Raw genomic sequence first — 20,076 nt, 5'->3', positions numbered from 1 at the left:
CTTACGGCAGTCACTTTCAGTACGGAGAGTGGAGATTGCATGAGCAGGAGCGCACATAGGAGGATCGCTCCTGCCCCAGCTGATCTGCCACAACAGCTGGCTCGCAAAATTAAAGAAATATTAAGAACCAGCTCTAGCATACCACTGGATGTATATAAATACTGCCCTGCACAGAGATAACGTGGGAAGACACCATTGCTTTAACATAGGGACTATTTAAATTTGTGTTAGTATTGGTTATAGGTTGAATGATAAAGTTGCATTTGAAATGTGTATGTATTTTTAGAAATGTTCAATTTTGGTCTTCTTGAAAAAACAGTAAAGATACTATAGTTGGTTAGTATATGGGCAAAGCTTTTGCTTTTTTTTTATTCTGTGTGTGGAAATGTGCATTTTACTGATATATTAGATTATCTTTCCAATAAGCTATACTCATTCCAGAGATACATACATTTTTTTTGTTTGTTTTGTATAGATTGCCCTGCCCCTATAATACTGCTGTCCTTTTGGCTTCTTATGCTGTTCAGTGTAAGTATAACCATTATGTACAAATAGATAAATACTGGTTTGTTAGGTTTTGAGATTGGTTTATGAATTGATTTGGCACTATAAGCATTTGATTTAAATAGGTTAATAATCATTTGCATTGCATGTTTAAGCAAGTTTAACTTTGAACACTCTTTGCAATCCAACAAGCAATTAATGTACATGAAAAATTGGCTTTGTGGTGGTAGTCCTGACAGTAAACTTGTGGCATTCAATTTTTTTTTTGTATCAGTTTTTTTATTATTAAATTTTTAAGAAAACAAACAGCAACATACAGTACATTGGAACTCAAATAATATCACCACAGACTGGATGGATATGTTATGTATGTTACCAGAATATGGTCTCAAAAAGAAAACCCCCCAAATTCCAACAGCACTGCCTCTCCCTCCCCCCCCCCCCCCCCCCCCAAAAAAAAAAATGGTTCCAGATTCATAAGTGCTTCAGGATGTCCAGTGGTTCCTTCAGGACCCCTGAGTAAGGTAAAACTGAAAACCCTCCTCCCCACCTCACCCACTCAGGTCGCTAACCAGTTCTGAATGCACACCCAGTCCATCCGAAGCTGGGAATAAATGCCTTTTCTCTTCTCCGTAAGAATCTCTAAATTGCTCAAAGTCTGTAAACGATGTTTCCTGTCACCAACTGTAGACGCAGCAGAACTCTTGCAATTAAGTACAATCAGGCATTTAGGTGCTGCAAGTCCCATCCGTATCAATTTACACTTCCAACGAACAGTACAAGCATTATACAAACCCAACAATCAGCCCTGAGGAGTCAGAGGCAGGCTGTCTCTAAATACACCTGACAGTAATCCTACAACACCCCCTTAGAAATGATGTATAGGAGTACAGTCCTGCCAAATGTGCATAAAGGTCCCATCCATCTCCCCGCAATGGCAACATTGATCAGACGCAGAAGGAAACATGCACTTCGGTTGTACTGGCATGTAATACCACTGGGTCAAGACTTTATGTGCATTCTCCTGCACCAACACACATACTGATGCGCACTTAACCTCAGAACAGATAGTAGTCCATTCCCTGTCTGAAAACTGCCAGATCTGCCTCCCAGTGTAGCAAAAACTTGTGTTTAACAAAATCTGCCCCCCCCCCCCCCATAAGTATCTGGGCCTTGGCACCCTCCCCAACAAAAGCCACAAGTTTAAAAAATATTCAGTCTCCACCGGGTTTTCCCAAACCCACCTCTGCCATAAAATGTTGGACTTGCATATGGGGAAGGAAATCGCCAGAAGGAAATGAATAGCGTTCCTACAGAAGTAAAAAAGGAAAGGAATAAGCTTCCCCCTAGTTAACTAATCCCTAAACGTAACCACTCCTCCTTGCTCCCACTGCAAAAATGCCTCCCCTTCTGCAGACCGAGGCTCCCTCCCTCAATGTGGCCAAAGTAGACACCCACGCTGTCCCTCCACTGTACTTCCCTCCACAGCTTCATAAAGTGCCTCAGAAAAGGACTACTCTCCCTGATAAAGCCAGTGGAAAGCTCCCTGGATTCTCACAATACATGTTTCAAAGGGACAGGATCTGCAAAAAAACTGCTCTAACTGAACCACTGGCTTAGAAAATCCTATAGACCAGTCAAGTACCAACCGAAGCTGGGCCACAACATGCTAGTAAAAGTTGGGCACTGCACAGCTACACCAATGCTGAGCCCCCCCAAAGAACCCATCTGGCCAGCCTTGGGGATTTCCCGTCCTAGATAAAATAAAAATACACTGAATGTAATTTATCCAGGACCCATCTAGGGACACGAATTGGAAGAGTTTGGAACAAAAATAAAAGCCTAGGCTAAATATTCATTTTTATAAAAGCGATTTTACCCCACCACAAAAGCCATAAGCCCCTCCAGTGTTCTATATCCACCCAAATCTGCTGCACTATCCTGGAGTAATTAAGATCATAAAGGTGTGAGAAGGTTGTTAGGAATCCAAATGTTCCAATATCTTATATTCCCGTTAACCACCTGAAATGGAAATACCTGAACCAACCCATCCTCCTTGTCACCAGACAGCGTAACCCCTAAAAGCTTGGATTTGTCTATGTTGACTTTGAAACCTGCCAGCCACCTAAAAACCTGAAAAATATGAAGAACGATTGGTAGAGAGTTCAGAGTCCCATAAATAAAGCAGAATATCATCTGAAAAATCACAAACGGTGCTCTGCCAACCTCACCCGAATACCTCAGAAATCAGGATAAGCACAAATACAAGCTGCCAAAGGCTCAGTCAAGAGAGCAAAAAGGAGAGGGGATAAAGGACAGCCCTGTTGGGCCTCCCATTCTACACGGAAAAGCTGTTATATATACGATTAATCAGAAAACATGCCACTCGGTTCACATAAAAAGCCTGGACCCATGCACAAAAATTAGGCCCGAAACCGAACTGGTGTAGAACTGCCCAGAGAAAAGCCCAGCTCACCCGGTTGAAAGCTTTCTCTGCATCAATAGCAAGTAATACAACTTTCTCCCTGTATTGCTGGGCTTCCCACAACAAATGCAGTGTATGCCAAATGTTATCACCCACGTGACACTGGTCAATAAAACCCGAATGGTCCTCATGAACAAGGCCTGGCACAACCCATGCAAACCGAAGATTAGATAAGATTTTGCTAGAATCTTAACATCAACATTTAACAATGAAATGGGCCTATAGGACCTACAGGAAGCTGGATTCTTCCCTGGCTTCAACAGCACCATCATCCCCACCTCCACCATGGAGGCCGGCAACGCCCCTGCAGCTAACACTCCATTTCCTAAACGTACCAGCATCCCACTCAAATCATCTACAAAAGTCTTGCAGAACAACCCAGTATAACCATCCAAACTGGGGGCTTTCTACTTAAGCTGACCAATAACCCCCTGAACCTTCCCCCACCCTAATGGGTTCATCCAATTGTCACAGATCCTCAACTGAAAACCTCGGGAGATGCAAGGAGACCAAGTATTCTCCAATGTCAGAGGGCAACGTGCTATCCTCCCTCTGATACAACTTCATATAATATTCTAAAAAACTAGCCTGAATATCCTGATCCCTATAACGCCACTTCCCATCTTTCCCCGTAATCTTTTGAATATTCTCCACAACTTGAAATATTTGAGGAGGACAAAGCCATAGGACCGGATGGGATCCATCCGAGGATATTGAGAGAGCTCAGAGAGGTTCTGGCGGGTCCTCTTAAAGATTTATTTAATGAATCCTTGGAGACACGGGAGGTTTCTTGGGGTTAGAGAAGAATAGATATGGTCCCTCTTTACAAAAGTGGTGACAGTGAAGAAGCTGGAAACTACAGGCCAGAACGCCTCACTTCGGTTATTGGAAAAGTAATGGAAGCGATGCTGAAGGAAAGAATAGGGAATTTCTTGGAAGCCAATAGGTGACAAGATCTGAGTCAGTATGGTTTTACCAAAGGTAAATTGTGCCAAACAAATCTGATTGAATTCTTTGACTTGGTGACCAGAGAATTGGATCAAGGACGTTCACTAGATGTAATCTACTTAGATTTCAGCAAAGCTTTTGACACGTTTCCTCATAGGAGGCTCTTGAATAAACTTGACAGGCTGAAGTTAGGACCCAAAGTGGTGAACTGGATTAGGAACTGGTTGATGGACAGACGCCAGAGGAAGGTGGTTAGAGGAATTTCTTCGGAGTGAGGAAAGGTGAGTATTTCAGTTCCTCAAGGATCGGTGCTGGGGCCAATTCTGTTCAATATATTTGTGAGCAACATTGCTGAAGGTTTAAAAGGTAAGATCTGCCTTTTTGCGGACTATACCAAGATTTGTAACAGAGTGGACACTAGAAGGAATGGAAAACATGTAAAAGGACCTGCAGAAATTAGAAGAACGGTCTAGTGTTTGGCAATTAAAATTCAATGCAAAGAAGTGCAGAATGATGCACTTAGGGAGTAGAAATCCAAGGCACACATATGTGCTAGATGGTGAGAGGTGGATATGCATAGTCAGGGAGAGAGATTTTGGGGTGATAGTATCTGAAGGTAATGAAACAGTGTGACAAGGCGTTGACAGTAGCTAGAAGGATGCTAGGCTGTACAGAGAGAGGTGTAATCAGCAGAAGAAAGGAGGTGTTGATGTCCTTGTACAAGTCGTTGGTGAGGCCCCACCTGGAGTAATGTGTTCAGTTTTGGAGGCCGTATCTTGCTAAAGATGTAAGAAGACTTGAAGTGGTCCAGAGGAAGGCGACAAGAATGATATGGGGCTTGCACCAAAAGACATGTGAGAAGAGACTTGGAAGACCTGAATATGTATACCTTAAAGGAGAGGAGGAACAGGGGAGATACAGACATTTAAATACTTGAAAGGTATTAATATAGAATAAATATTTTCCAGAGACGGGAAAGTGGTAAAACTAGAGGACATGAACTGAGGTTGAGGGGTGATAGGCTTAGGAGTAATGTCAGAAAATTCTTCTTCATGGAGAGGATGATGGATGCCTGGAATGACCTTCTGAGGGAGGTGGTGGAAAAAAAAACACCTGGCAATTCAAAATGGCGTGGGATGAACACAGAGGATCTCTAATTAGAAAATAAATGATAGAAACAAAACTTAAAGGGTTGCATATGTATTTGCATGTCAAGTGGGCTTAAATGGCAACTCAGACCGAAAAAACCAGCCCAGCACCAGCCTTAGCTGATGCAGCCAGAGTCCCACATATGGCTGGAGAGAACATAAGGACAGTACCGGGCAGACTATTACGGTCTTTGTCCGCCAAATGGCAAGACGGATTTAGATAGGCTGGAGTAGGCTTTGACAGCAACTCCAGTAATTGAAACATAAGGACAGAGCCGGGCTGACTTCTATGGGCTATGTCCCAGAAACAGCACAAAAAAAAATTATGATCAAGTAAATAATATCACGTTCATTGTTGATTTAAATCTTAAATTGATAATGAATGTGACTGTTGGGCAGACTGAATGGACCATTCAGGTCTTTATCTGCCGTCACTTACTGTGCGACAGTCATTTTGAATACAGAGGAACAAAAAAGGGGGTTAAAACAAGCCTCCCTCTTATTAGCAATTGCACATCCAAAACAGCTTAAAAACAGGTATATAAAAATTCTTAATGACTGAGCTGCATAAAACAAAGGCGATGAGACCATAAAAATCAGGTAAACAATGTTAGGATTTGGAAAAGTACTCACAGTTACCAGACTTTTTGTGTCAAACAGCACTTCCAATTCAGAACAGCAGCACTTCACCTCCATAGGCAGAACTGAAGAATCTGCCATACTGTTTAGGATGTCAGCTTAAATATATGCAGCAGAGGTCAAAGGTTGTCATAAAAAAAGTTTAGAAAACAACTAAAAACAAAAACTGGTGCTCTAAAACTGCCTTAGAAAATTAGATGGTGTGTGAAAATGCTATTAAAGTTGAGAGACTCCAATCTTGTAACTAACAAAATTAAATACCAATAATAAAATTAACAGCTCAATCTGCTGACCTGGAATCACTATTTAAAAAAAACCCATCAAAAATCGATGAAAAATGCCAAACAAGTTAAAAACATTATGCATTCCAGCAGCTATCTTGACTGTGTTCCAATGACAAAAATGACGTAATTGGAACCAGGAAGTGCTCTAAGCACCAGGAATTTACTACATTCAACCTGAAAACCTTGGTGGAATGCTCAAAAGGGTTAACACAGTCTAATTATCACATAAAACAGGTTATTCCATATAGTCAGAAAATGCACACATACAATCAAATAAGTAATAATAAACAGCACATGGATAAATATCAATAAATATACATAAATATGGCTAAAAAAAACACAATAAATGTACTCAAAAAGAGGTAATCTGAATAAAGAAATAAAAAAAAAATTAGGCAAAAGCAAAATTTAATTGAAACTTAAAAAAAAAACAGCGTCTTTTTTAGTCTTTACAAAAATACTGAAAAAGTCTGACTCTTGGGCTATTTGGCATGACGATATCGTATCTAAATATAAATTTCTGCTCTTCCTGAAACAACAGTTTGATATCCCCTCCTCTCCAGTGAGATGTGATCTATTTAATACAAGGAAGTGCAAGTCATCAAATCTTTGGCACTTAGCAAGCATATGTTCTGTAATAGGTTTCTCAATTGCTTTTCTTTTAATAGCACTTCTGTGTTCAATAACATTTTTTACAGTATTTAGCAAATAAACTCCTGGCTTATCTATATCCATAGCTAAATATTGCAAGAAATTTAACATCCCAAAAACTTAGGGAAAATGACTTTTTGAAGTGTATATACTACACTATAAAATATGTCTACTAAAAAGGTCCCTGTTCAAAGAGCTTACAATCTAAAGAACGAAATGTCAAGTTGGGGCAGTCTAGATTTCTTGGGTAGAGGTGTAGAGGTTAGGTGCCGAAGGCGACCTTGAAGAGGTGGGCTTTAAGCAGAGATTTGAAGATGGGCAGGGAGGGGGCCTGGCATATGGGCTCGGGGAGTTTGTTCCATGCGTGGGGTGAGGCGAGGCAGAAAGGGCTGAGCCTGGAGTTGGCGGTGGTGGAGAAGAGTACTGAAAGGAGGGATTTGTCTTGAGAGCGGAGATTACGGGTAGGAACGTAAGGGGAAATGAGGGTTGAGAGGTAAGGAGGGGCTGCAGATCGAGTACATTGCCTTAAATATTAATGAGGCAACTGTGTAACAGAGTAATGAGAACTTAGTAGACTTACATTTTATGGCGTAGTACAGTTCAATTCATTTTGCCAATGTTTTTGAGATGTTACATTTCTTGCAATATTTAGCTATGGATATAAACAGGATGGGTGTCATATCTTTTATAGTTTGCTATAGCATTTGTTAACCTTTTTTGAGGAGAGGAGAGAATTTATAAGAAGCCTCTTCCTCATATGAGGGATTGGTGTAGCAAGCCCCTATGCACAACCTGGCTTTTCCCAGAGAACATCAGTAAAAAATGAAAATTAAAAATGTAGTGTATGTAATGTGTCCCTTTTGGAAGATGCTGGGTTTTGATGGTTATTTTAATTTATAATTTCTGCTATACAAAAAAAAAATAAAATAAGAAAGTAAGTAAAGGGGTCCTTTTACTAAGCTGCGGTAAAAGGGGGCCTGCGCTGGCATCAGCACGTGTGTTTGACATGCTATGAGGCCCCCTTTTACCGCAGCAGGTAAAAGTCTTTTTTTTAAAACAAAAATGGCTGTATGGCCATTTGGAGGGGGGGGGGGGGGAGCACTTACCGCCACCCATTGAAGTGGCGTTAAGGGCTCCTGCGCTAACCCGGTGGTAACCAGGCAGCACGCAGCACTGCCTGATTACCGCTGGGTAAACACCAGAGCTACAAAAATAAAACTATCTTTGTAGTGCGCCAGAAATGGCACGTGCTGGAGATGGGAACTACTGCCTGGTGGGACTTCCGGTTTAGTGAGTGGTAAGCCTGCAGTGGGCTTAACACCACTTGGTAAAAGACCCCCAGAGTGCGCAAGAGGGCTGGTTAGCTGTCAGTCATAACCACGGCTAACCTCTGCTTCTGGTGATGTGCATCTTCCTCCTTTTCCTCCTGGTAGGACAGTTAGAGGAAAAGGTCAGGCCGGAAGAGACAGGCTCAGCTGTGATGAATAAATGAATTGCTTTTTGGAGCTTTTAACTTTGACTCGCCTTCTGTTTTTACAGTTTAATTTTGAATTTGATTTAAGGATGCTGCAGATATATTGAAATAAGGCAAAGCCTAATAAGGGTATATTTGCATTAAACCTTCATTTCTTACTTTGCTAAATTATTTAAACTGGTCCATGTACTTGAAGCTCGAACTGAAAATTGCTTATTGTGTTATAGCTGAACTGGGCGACTACAACCATTCAGAGCACTTGCCAGGCTACCTCGCCAATTACTCCTTTATCCCAAGTCAGCCTCAAGATTTTCAAAAAGAAATAGCAAAATTACATCAGCAGCATACGTAAGAATTCATTTTTTCTTATTCTTCAAATGCACATGACCTGTTCTAGAGTTATGAAGTATTTGTCATGTCTTTTAGCATAGCGTTGTGATGAGTTTTTCTCTGAGGGCAAGCAGAACATTGTTTTTCACGTATGGACAGAACACTGATGCGAACGCTACCCAGCGTTCTGTATCTTTAAGAAGCTTTTGGCAACATTCAGGGAGAAGCATCTCAGCGCTACATTTATTTTTCTTTTTTTAGACTGCTTTACCTTGCGGAATGAGTTTTTTTCTTCACTGTTTTTTTTCGCCCCAGTATTATCTCCTTACCTCTTTAATTGATAAATTCTTTTAGAGAAATGTAAGCTTCCTTATTTTTTTCACGTCTCCTGAGGCCCGAACAGCAGCCAGGGTTGCTTTTTCTCTCCTTGATCTCTTTATTTTTTATAATAGAAAAACTTCAACTGAGAAGCAAACTGTTTAAACCACTAATATAATAAAATTAGTTTGCAAACATTGGGAGGAATTGCAATGCACTTCAACTTATAAAATTAACAAAGGAAACCTCAAAGCTCCAAGCAGCGCTTAATTTTTCAATAATGTCATCTTACCTAAGGATACACAAATCCTTTCATCGGTTTCAAAAAGCAAGGAAAAAAAAATAACAGCCAAATACTGTTTAGTGTTGTTTTTTTTTTTGTTTTTTTTTTGTGGGGGGGGAGGGGGGGTTTGTGAATAGCTGTTTTTCTCTAACAAGGGTTGTAGTTTTTCATGGCTGTTTTTCCCCCTGCTCTTTTTAATCGATGATAGTAAAGTATTGCTATACTGGGACAGACCGAAGGTCCATCAAGCCCAGCATCCTGTTTCCAACAGTGGCCAATCCAGGTTACAAGCACCTGGCAAGATCTCAAAACAGTATTTTGTGTTGCTTATCCTATCTTAGCCCCTACTGCACACTGAGCAGAGGGTTTCAACATATCGACGATAACGCCTAGATCCTGGTCGGTGACTCCTAACGTGGAACCCTGCATGACGTAGCTATAATTCGGGTTCCTCTTTCCCACATGCATCACTTTGAACTTGCTCACAATAAACATCATCTGCCATTTGGATGCCCAGTCTCGTAAGGTTGTCTTGTAATATTTCACAATCCACTTGTGATTTAACAACTTTGAATAACTTTGTGTCGTCAGCAAATTTAATTACCTCTCTAGTCACTTCCATCTCTAGATCATTTATAGGATTGGTGTCTCCATTTGGTAAGCTGAGGCTGTTAAAAATTGAGCACTGTGTAGAGCTTTGAGGTTTCCTTTGTTAATTTTGTAAGCTGAAGCGCATTGCAATTCCTCCTATTGTTTGCAAACTAATTTTATTTGATTTTGAATTGGCTATTTTTCCCTGGATGTCACAGAAAACTCCCAGTGGTTTTAAATGGTTCTCTGGTTGCAACAGAGTCATTTTTGGGACTTACCTCCATCCTTCCTAGACCCTGTTCACGAGGCCTCTAACTGTATTCCCTGTTTAAAATGGGTTTTTTAATTTAAAGACTTGCCATACCGCTAATTCTTACTTGCAGGTCTAAGCGGTTTGCAGTCAAAACAATGTGCAAATATAAGAAAAAGGAATGCCATTTGTTAAAAGGACAGTGAGACTCCAGATACACAAGAACACATAACAGTCTGACCAATAGGTCAGTTCTACTGCTCCAACAGAGCACTCAAATGTCCCATCCAACACACCGCCCCACTGTTCCACTGAGAAAAGGAGCAAGGAGGGCCAGTGAGAAATGATATTACAGTGGGACATTATAAGCCAGTCTAAAATAATATGTTTTTGAAAGAGTATAAATTTGGCAAAAGACATCAAGAGCGAATATTAGTTGAAAGATCATTCCATAATTTTGGTGATAAAAAAAATGGAGAATGTCAAGTACATTCATGAAGAATGGAGAATGTCAAGTAGATTCATAATGGGCAGATTTTGGATTATTCAGAATAAGATGGTTCAAATCAAGTGAGCGCAGATGACTGGTGTGGGGGGGCATAGTGAGAGAAGATGGTTGGCCTATATAAAGAGCTTTATGGGTTAAGACAAGAATTTTAAATTTAACACAATAGTTGAAGGGTAGCCAGTGCAAATCAAACATATAAATGGCAAGTGACCGACTCACCTGCAAATGCGCAGTAGAGACTTCCCTCTCTGTCCCGCCCTCGCGTCAAGACGTGATGACGTCAGAGGGCGGAACAGAGAGGGAAACGGAGTCGGACACTGCCGCTGGAGCCTGGAAACGAACATCGCGCGCACCAACCTCCACCCTCCCCCCATCCCCGCCGCCGCTCCCACCCCCCTCCGTATCGGGCCCCCTGCACTGACCTGACAGCGCCTCTCACCTCCGTGTGGAAGCACTGCAGGCACCTACATCTTTTTCTTGGATGGTGATTCCTAATGTGTAAATAACTGCGATTTGGATTATTCTTTCCACTGTGCATCACTTTGCATTTGTCTCCATTAAATTTCATCTGCCTTTCGATGCCTAGGTATCCAATTTCCTAAGGTCTTCCTGCAATTTCTCGCATGCAGTTTAACAACTTTGAAAATTTTGTGTCATGTGCAAATGTAATCACCTCACTCATCACTCATGAGGGGCTTTGTCAAAATCTTTCTGAAATTCTAGATTACTTCAACTGGCTCACCTTTATCCATATATTTGTTCACTATTTCAAAGAATAAACTGGTGAGGCAAGATTTCCCTTGGCTGAATCCCTGTTGTCTTTGTTCCATTAAACCATGATTGTCTGTGTGTTCGGTAATTTTATTCTTTATAATAGTTTCTTTCATTTTGCCTGTCACTGTTATCGTGCTTACCAGTCTGCAATTTCCTATATCATCCCCGAAGCTATTTTTAAATATTGGCATTAAATTGTTCACCCTCCAATCTTCAGGTACCATGGATAATGTTGATGAGAGGTTACAAATCACTAACAATAGATCAACAGCTTTGTGTTTGATTTCTTTTAGTGCCCTTAAGTGTATACCATCCAGTCCAGGAGATTTACTGCTCTTTAATTTGTCGATTTGGCTCAGTATGTCTTCCAGGTTCACTGAGATTTGTTTGACTTACTCTGTATCGTCATCCTTGAAAACCATTTCCTGCACAAGTAGATTTCTTACTTCCTGCTCAGTAAAGACTGAAGCAAAGAATTAATTCAGTCTCTCTGCTATGGCCTTACCCTCCCTTGGTTTGATGCACCTTTACTCTTTGATGATCCAATGGTCCCATTGATTCCTTCACAGGCTTTCTGTGTGTCTGGTATACCTGAAAAAGAGCTTTTGCCGTATGGCAAGTTTCTCTTCAGATTCTCTTTCAACCAGAAGTTTATCAGTGCTTTGCATCTAACTTGCCAAAGCTTATGCTGCTGCTTGTTTTCTTCATTTGGATCCCTTTTTCATTTTTTGAAAGATGTTCTTTTGGCTCTAATAGATTCTTTCATTACACCTTTTAACTATGCTGGCTGTTGTTTGCTGTTCTTTCTACCTTTTTTAATACCTGGAATATGCCTGGTCTGGGCTTCCAATGTGGTATTTTTAAACATTATTCAAACCTGAATTAAAGTCCCAACCTTTTCAGCTGCTCCTTTCTTTTTAATCATTTTCCTCATTTTATCATAGTTGCTCTTTCAAAAGTTAAATGCTGCTTCAGAATTTCTTTAGTGTCTTCACTCCAGTTATTAACTTACATTTTATCATGCTATGTTCATTGTTTCCCAGCAGACCCATCTCCATTACCCCTCATACTATGTCCTACATTCCACTAAGGACTAAATCTAAAATAGCTCCCCCTCTTGTCAGTTCCAGGACCAGTTGCTCCAAGAAGCAGTCATTTATTTCATCTGGGAATTTTCTCTCCTTAGCATTTCCTGATGTGACATTTATCCAGTCAGTTTTTGGGTAGTTGAAATCACCCATTATTTTAGTGTTGCCAAGTTTGCTAGCTTCCCTAATTTTATTTTCTAATATGCGGTCTTAAACTTAGGAGATAACTTATCTGCTTAAGTTGATGGCATCCTTTTCTGTGGTCCTACTTAATTAGATAAAATAACTGGATAGAGCTGTATCTAGGCATTGTGTGGTTACTTTAAGTTCTACCCCAGGATACCTCAGGTTGATTCTTCAAGATTAAGCAGATACAATTTAAGTAGACAAGTCTTCCAATTTAGAATACAACTGGTCGTAGAACTAGATTGGATTACTGTAACTCTACTACTACTATTTAGCATTTCTTTAGCGCTACAAGGCATACGCAGCGCTGCACAAACATAGAAGAAAGACAGTCCCTGCTCAAAGAGCTTACAATCTAATAGACAAAAAATAAATAAAGTAAGCAAATCAAATCAATGTGAACGGGAAGGAAGAGAGGAGGGTAGGTGGAGGCGAGTGGTTACAAGTGGTTACGAGTCAAAAGCAATGTTAAAGAGATGGGCTTTCAGTCTAGATTTAAAGGTGGCCAAGGATGGGGCAAGACGTAGGGGCTCAGGAAGTTTATTCCAGGCGTAGGGTGCAGCGAGACAGAAGGCAGTAGTGGAGAAGGGAACAGATAAGAAGGATTTATCCATGGAGTAGAGTGCACGGGAAGGGGTGTAGGGAAGGACGAGTGTGGAGAGATACTGGGGAGCAGCAGAGTGAGTACATTTATAGGTTAGTAGAAGAAGTTTGAACAGGATGCGAAAACGGATAGGAAGCCAGTGAAGGGTCTTGAGGAGAGGGGTAGAATGAGTAAAGCGACCCTGGCGGAAGATGAGACGGGCAGCAGAGTTTTGAACCGACTGGAGAGGGGAGAGGTGACTAAGTGGGAGGCCAGCAAGAAGCAGATTGCAGTAGTCTAAACGAGAGGTGACAAGGGTGTGGATGAGGGTTTTGGTAGAGTGCTCGGAAAGAAAGGGGCGGATTTTACGGATGTTGTAAAGAAAGAAACGACAGGTCTTGGCAGTCTGCTGGATATGAGCAGAGAAGGAGAGAGAAGAGTCAAAGATGACCCCAAGGTTTCGAGCTGAGGAGACAGGGAGAATGAGAGAGCCATCAACAGAAATAGAAAACGGGGGGAGCGGGGAGGTGGTCTCTTTTTCTGGGCATGTCAACTGCCAGAGTCCAGGCTCCGCAGGTTGTCCAAACCACAGTAGCAAGTCTACGTACTGGTATACAAAGGTTAGATCATATTACACCTATCTTGAAGAAGCTTCATTGGCTACCTGTAAAATCTTAAGTGATGTTTAAAATATTACTTTTGATTTATCAACGGGTTTATTCTATGGTTCCAAAGTATTTTTTGAACGCTTTATCTATGTGCCAACCAAAGCGTGTTTTACGTTCAGAAACTGCTAAGCAATTGTGTGTTCCTATTAGTCGTCCGGCTGATACACGTAATCGAGCTTTTTCTGTTGCAGGAGCAAGCTTATGGAATCATTTGCCTGGACATTTGAGGCTTTGTTCTAGTAGACAACAATTTAAGAAATATTTGAAAACATATTGTTTTATAAAACCTTTCCTTGAGGGATGATCTCGGATTTGTAACAGGCAGTTCTCTTTAGAGATTGTATTACATTGTAAGATATTTGTCGAAGCGTATTGTATTATGATGCTTTGTCATGATTTTATATATGTTTTTAGTGTAACCTTCTTTGGTCCTAAAGTGGGATATAAATATGAAAATAAATATATTTTAGAGAACACAGTTTTATACAGTTAAAAAACTTAACTGCTTAAATCATTTTGAAGACAGTTTCTAATAGATGATTATATAAATGCCTATAAAATATCAGAAATAATCTTTTTTTTCTTTCATTCTGGTATGAGTTTGAAGGCTTTAGATGTCTGGTGTATGCAGTAAGTGCCAAGTTTCATGTAAATTAAATACTTTTGATTTGATTAAAATCAAATAAACACAAATATAGGGCTTTACTCACTGAAGGTTGTGGGGGGGGGGGGGGGGTTGTGGGCTTTACTCACTGACAGTTGTGGGTTTTTTTTTTTGTATGAACAGAATAGGAAAGTATATTTTTAGAATGGTTTAGAATATTTCATTGCAGATAAATATATCAATATAAAATTGAGCGTTATATTTTGGAATAGCCGTTATATGTCTTGTTCAGCTGTTCAAATCACAACAGAGCTCAAGCTATCAGAAAACTTGTTCCAAATGTTACAAAAGTCCACTTTTAGACTTATGAAGTAATGTGGATTCCAGACTCGTCATGTATCAAGTCAGCGATCATACCCGCATTATATATATATATATATATATATATATATATATATATACACACACACACACAACCAGAAGCTTTAAGATGAGAATGCATTCACAATTAGAGATTTTATAGTGCTGTAATGGAAGTGTGAATAAAAGAAATGCATTATTGAGGGTCTGAATCCATTGTGATTTTAAAGCATGGAAATTGCTTGCAAGTGTGAGTGCTATATAAATCTGAGTTTCATAATGTTCAATTCTAGTCACTGTATCTCAAAAAACATATAGCGGAATTAGAAAAGGTTCAATGAAGAATGACCAAAATGTTGAAAGGGAAGGAAAGCCTCTCATATGAGGAAATGTTGAAGAGGTAAGCTTGGAAAAGAGATGGCTCAGGGGAGATATGATTGAGGTCTACAAAATCTTGAGTGGTGCAGAACAGGTAAAAGTGAATTGATTTTTTCACTCTTTCAAAATGTACAAAGATCAAGTGTACAAAGACTCAGTGAAATTATATGGAAATGATTTTAAAACAAATAGGAGGAAATACTTTTTTTTCACTCAAAGAATAGTTAAGCTCTGTAACTCGTAGTTGGAGGATGTGGTAACAGCGGTTTGTGAACCTGGAGGAAAGTCCATAGTCTGTTATTGAGATAGACATGGGGGAAGCCTACTACTAAATGACATCAGCTTCTGAAGAAATTCTCCTGAGCTTACTGGTTTCACTTTTACTTCTCTGTTGATAACAGGATGATTCTGTTACACAAATGATTGATGTGATCTCACGGAGCTGGGACTAAGTATTTCTGTGAGTTTAGAAACAACTAGAAAATTTTTGAACATGGGCTTACCTTCCCACACATTGTACCCCTGTAGAGAGTCACCTCAGTTAGTTTTCTACTTTGCCAAACAGATGTATCCAGAGCTCTCTCAGCACTATGGCTAAAAATTGTAAAACTATATTTTTCTTTTCATTCTGTTAGATCAATTCAGATGAGTGGATTATGCCCCCTTACCACCAGATGGAGACAGAGACCTGGAACTTTCCAGTGATGATATCACAGTATAAAAGGTGATGTAGCATTGGAACCTGCCATTATTCTTAGCCTCCAGTAAGTGGTGACAGTGCTGGGGTTTTTTTTTTGGCCTAGCTCCCTTAGGCACAGTCTGCAGGTTGAGCATGAACTGGTCTGCAAGAGGTTCTTGGGGATTTGTCCATGGACCTTGCTACTAATTGAACAGCTAGATTGCTTTCCCTGCCCCAAGTTCTCAGCCTTGGCCTTGGTGTGTATTGGCACCTTGAATGGTAGTTTCTTGAAGCTCTCCCAAGTAGGGTAAGGCCCCTTAGTGGATTTACCTCCTCTTTACATTTTTCTACCTGTTCCCACCTTCCCTCTTTTTGATACAGGGTGTTTAGGGGTATTTTGTTTCTTGCTTGGACCTGACCTCTGCAGAAACAGTCTATATTTAAAAAAAATAAATTTAAAAAAGGAGGGGGGGGGCAGGATATCGTAAAAACCTTAGCGGCCAAGGAAATAGAAGAAAGCTAAGCTAGAGTCAGTGAGGTGATTGAAGGGGGGACCCCCCTTACACTGCAATGCAGGATTTGGAGCATTCAGTATATTTCTCCCTATTGTGGCTGCTGAAGTCTGAGGCAACTGAGGGCCCTTCTCCCATTATGATCACAGGTTTCACAGTAGTGGGAGCTGGATCCATTTTGGGCTTCAACAGTTTATATCTCACTGTATAGCATGCACAACAGCAGCAGCAGTGGGTCCTGGCTGTGAGCCCCTTTATTAGGGAATTGGGGTGGGGGTCGCAGTTGAGGAGACCTTAACCTATTTGGGGCCCTAGTTTTTCATGAGATTACTATCTGCTCCTAGAAATTTTACTCTGCTTTTCATGTGCTCCTTTGTGGGGGTGGGGTCTGGCCCAGGGCAGGTCAGAAGACTTTCAGGTACAGATTGCTCCCTTGATAATGAGAGGAGCTTAAACTGTCAGAGAATCTCCTCACAGTCTTTTGGGGAGCCTCAGGAGCTGGTTCATACTATTCTTTGAGTGAAAAAATTATTTCCTCCTATTTGTTTTAAAAGTATTTCCATATAATTTCATTGAGTCTTTGTACATTTGGTCTTTGTACATTTTGAAAGAGTGAAAAATCGATTCACTTTTAACTGTTCCTCACCACTCAAGATTTTGTAGACATCAATCATATCTCTCCTGAGCCATCTCTTTTCCAAGCTTACCTCTTCAACATTTCCTCATATGAGAGGCATTCCTTCCCTTTTAACATTTTGGCTGCTCTTCTTTGAGCCTTTTCTAATTCTGCTGTATCTTTTTTGAGATACGGTGACCAGAATTGAACGCAGTACTCAAGGTGAGGTCGCACCATGGAGTAATACAGAGGCATTATAATATTCTTGTTCTTATTTACTGTTCCTTTCCTAATGATTCCTAGAATCCTGTTTGCTTTTTTGGCTGCTGCCACACAATGGGCAGAAGATTTCAGTGTATTATGTACAATGACAACTAGATCTTTTTCTTGGGTGCTTACTCCTAATTTGGACGTTAGCATCAGGTAACTATGATTTGGCTAGGTGAATTTAGGAAGCCATCAGATCTGCACATAATTTGAGTCAGAAATCACTTCCAGTAACACTTCAAGTTCATCCTGCTAGGGCTTAGGCGGCCGCTTGAGTGGAGACTAAGGTGGTTGAACTAGAGCAGTGTTTCCCAAGTCCGGTCCTGGAATACCCCTTGACATTCAGGTTTTCAGGATATCTTCAATGAATGTGCATGAATTTGATTTGCATATAATGGAGGCAGTGTATGCAAATCCAGTTCATGCATATTCATTATGGATAACCTAAAGAAACTGACTTGCAAGTGGTACTCCAAGACTGGACTTGGGAAACACTGATCTAGAGGACATATTCAAGTCAGTGACTTGGTCCTCTCTGCATGCCTTTTACAAGCATTGTAAGCTCGATGTATGTGGTAGGGATGATGGCACCTTTGGTGTGTGTGTGTGGTGGGGGGTCTTGTCTCCCTCCCACCCAGAGTCTTGAAGCTTTGTTAGTCCCTCTCTGGAGTAGTCTAGCAGGTTGAAAAGGAAGGTAAAAATTGTTACCTAATAATTTCCTTTTCTTGAATCCTGCTAGACCAGTCAAATTCTGCCTTTGAAGACTGCGACTTTGAAGGTGAACCTCAGTGGTTTGCTCCTGTCCGTTAGCTTGCTGGATTTAGGTTTATCCTTGCAGAAAACTTTTTGTTGAGAACTCATATGAAGCTACTTTTGTAGAAGGGTTTCATGGAATTTTTTAAAAGTCCTTTTCTACATCACCTTTGTAAGAAGTATGCTGTCTGGTTCTGATGCTACACCACTTTTTTTATACTGCGATGATGTCACTGTAAAGTTTCAGGTCTCTACTCCATCTGCTGCTAAAGGGATACAACCCACTCTTCTGGATTGGTCTAGTAGGATTCAAGAAAAGGAAATTATCAAGTAAGAACAAAATTTCCCCTTTCTTGTCTTCTTTTTACATTACTTTCAACTTTTTTCTTCTTTGCAGGCTCTTTCTCATCTCTCTTTCTCATGGAGCCATTGAGTTCTGCTTGGCTGAATACCTTTTCAAAATGTCCAAACACAAGCCAGGTCTCAAAAGGGCCCTATTTGTAACAGGTAGATAGGCATAAAAGACAGTCATGTGATCTGCGTCCTCTGCATCAGGCCAGTTTATAACGAGGAAAATTATTATAGCTGTAGCAGGATGTTGCCTACATCCTGCTCCACCTGGGCACTTAAAGAGTTTCTGTGAATACAGGAGTCTGTCCTGACGATGAAAGGCAGATAATGCTTTCTTTGTTGTTTTTTCATTATTATGCAGTCATGCTCCATAAGTACATAAGTATTGCCACACTGGTACAGACCAAAGGTCCATCAAGCCCAGCATTCTGTTTCCAACAGTGGCCAATCCAGGTCACAAATACCTGGCAAGATCCTGAAAAAGTTCAATACATTTTATGCTGCTTATCCCAGAAATAAGCAGTGGATTTTCCCTAAGTCATTTTAATAATGGTCTATGGACTTTTCCTTTAGTAAGCCGTCCAGACCTTTTTAAAACCCCGCTAAGCTAACCGCTTTTACCATATTCTCTGGCAACAAATTCCAGAGTTTAATTACATGTTGAGTGAAGAAAAATATTTTCCAATTCGTATTAAATTTACTACTTTGTAGCTTCATTGCATGCCCCCTAGTCTTAGTATTTTTGGAAAGAGTAAACAAGTGATTCACGTCTACCCATTCCACTCAACTCATTATTTTATAAACCTCAGTCATATCTCCCCTCAGCTGTCTTTTCCCCAAGCTGAAGAGCCCTAGCTTCTTCAGCCTTTCCTCATAGGGAAGTCATCCCGTTCCCTTTATCATTTTTGTTGCCCTTCTCTGAACCTTTTCTAATCCCACTATATCTTTTTTGAGATGTGGTGACCAGAATTGAACACAATATTTGAGGTGTGGTCGCACCATGGACTGATAAAAAGGTATTATAATGTCCTCACTTTTGTGTTCCTTTCCTTTCCTAATAATACCTAATGTTCTATTTGCTTTCTTAGCTACCACAGTACACTGAGCAGAGGGTTTCAATGTATCATCAACGACGACACCAAGATCCCTTTCTTGGTTGGTGACTCCTTAAGTGGAACCTTGCATTACATAGCTATAGTTTGGGTTCCTCTTTCCCACATGCATCACTTTGCACTTGCTCACATTAAACGTCATCTGCCATTTAGATGCCTAGTCTCCCAGTCTCCTAAGGTCCTCTTGTAATTTTTCACAATCCTCTCATGATTTAACAACTTTGAATAACTTTGTGTCATCAGCAAATTTAATTAGCTCACTAGTTACTCCCATCTCTGGATCATTTATAAATATGTTAAAAAGCAGCGGTCCCAGCACAGACCCCTGTGGAACCCCACTATCTGCCCTTCTCCATTGAGAATACTGACCATTTAACCCTACTCTCTGTTTTCTATCTTTTAACCAGTTTTTTAATCCACAATAGAACACTACCTCCTATCCCATGACTCCAATGTCCTCTGTAGTCTTTCATGAGGTACTTTGTCAAATGCCTTTTGAAAATCCAGATTCACAATGAGCACTTAGCCTTCCAAAGTTCCATAGGTTTCTATGGAACTTTGGAAGGCTAAGTGCTTTGAAAATATACCTCAGTATCAACCAGCTTGCCTTTATCTACATGTTTGTTGACCCCTTCAAAGAAATGTAATAGATTGGTGAGGCAAGATTTCCCTTCACTAAATCTGTTTTGTCTTTGTCTCATTAATTCATGCTTTTGAGTATGCTCTGTAATT

The 20,076-nt window shown here is 40.4% G+C and overlaps 1 protein-coding gene across 4 annotated transcripts in view; it reads left to right on the top strand.

The window, feature by feature from the left end:
- PTPN4 (protein tyrosine phosphatase non-receptor type 4) overlaps positions 1-20,076 on the top strand; it is a 340,947-nt gene that overhangs the window by 141,866 nt on the left and 179,005 nt on the right. For all 4 annotated transcript variants that reach the window (XM_030209948.1, XM_030209949.1, XM_030209947.1 and 1 more), the window contains 2 exons: positions 476-528; positions 8,361-8,481. In XM_030209948.1, coding sequence (XP_030065808.1) covers positions 476-528; positions 8,361-8,481 — 174 coding nt within the window. The remainder of the gene's footprint in view (positions 1-475; positions 529-8,360; positions 8,482-20,076) is intronic.

This window comes from Microcaecilia unicolor, chromosome 7 (genome assembly GCF_901765095.1).
Source record: "Microcaecilia unicolor chromosome 7, aMicUni1.1, whole genome shotgun sequence".
In the NCBI taxonomy this organism is placed as follows: domain Eukaryota; kingdom Metazoa; phylum Chordata; class Amphibia; order Gymnophiona; family Siphonopidae; genus Microcaecilia; species Microcaecilia unicolor.
Note: the sequence above shows the minus strand (reverse complement) of the source record. Positions and strands in the feature narration are given on the sequence as shown.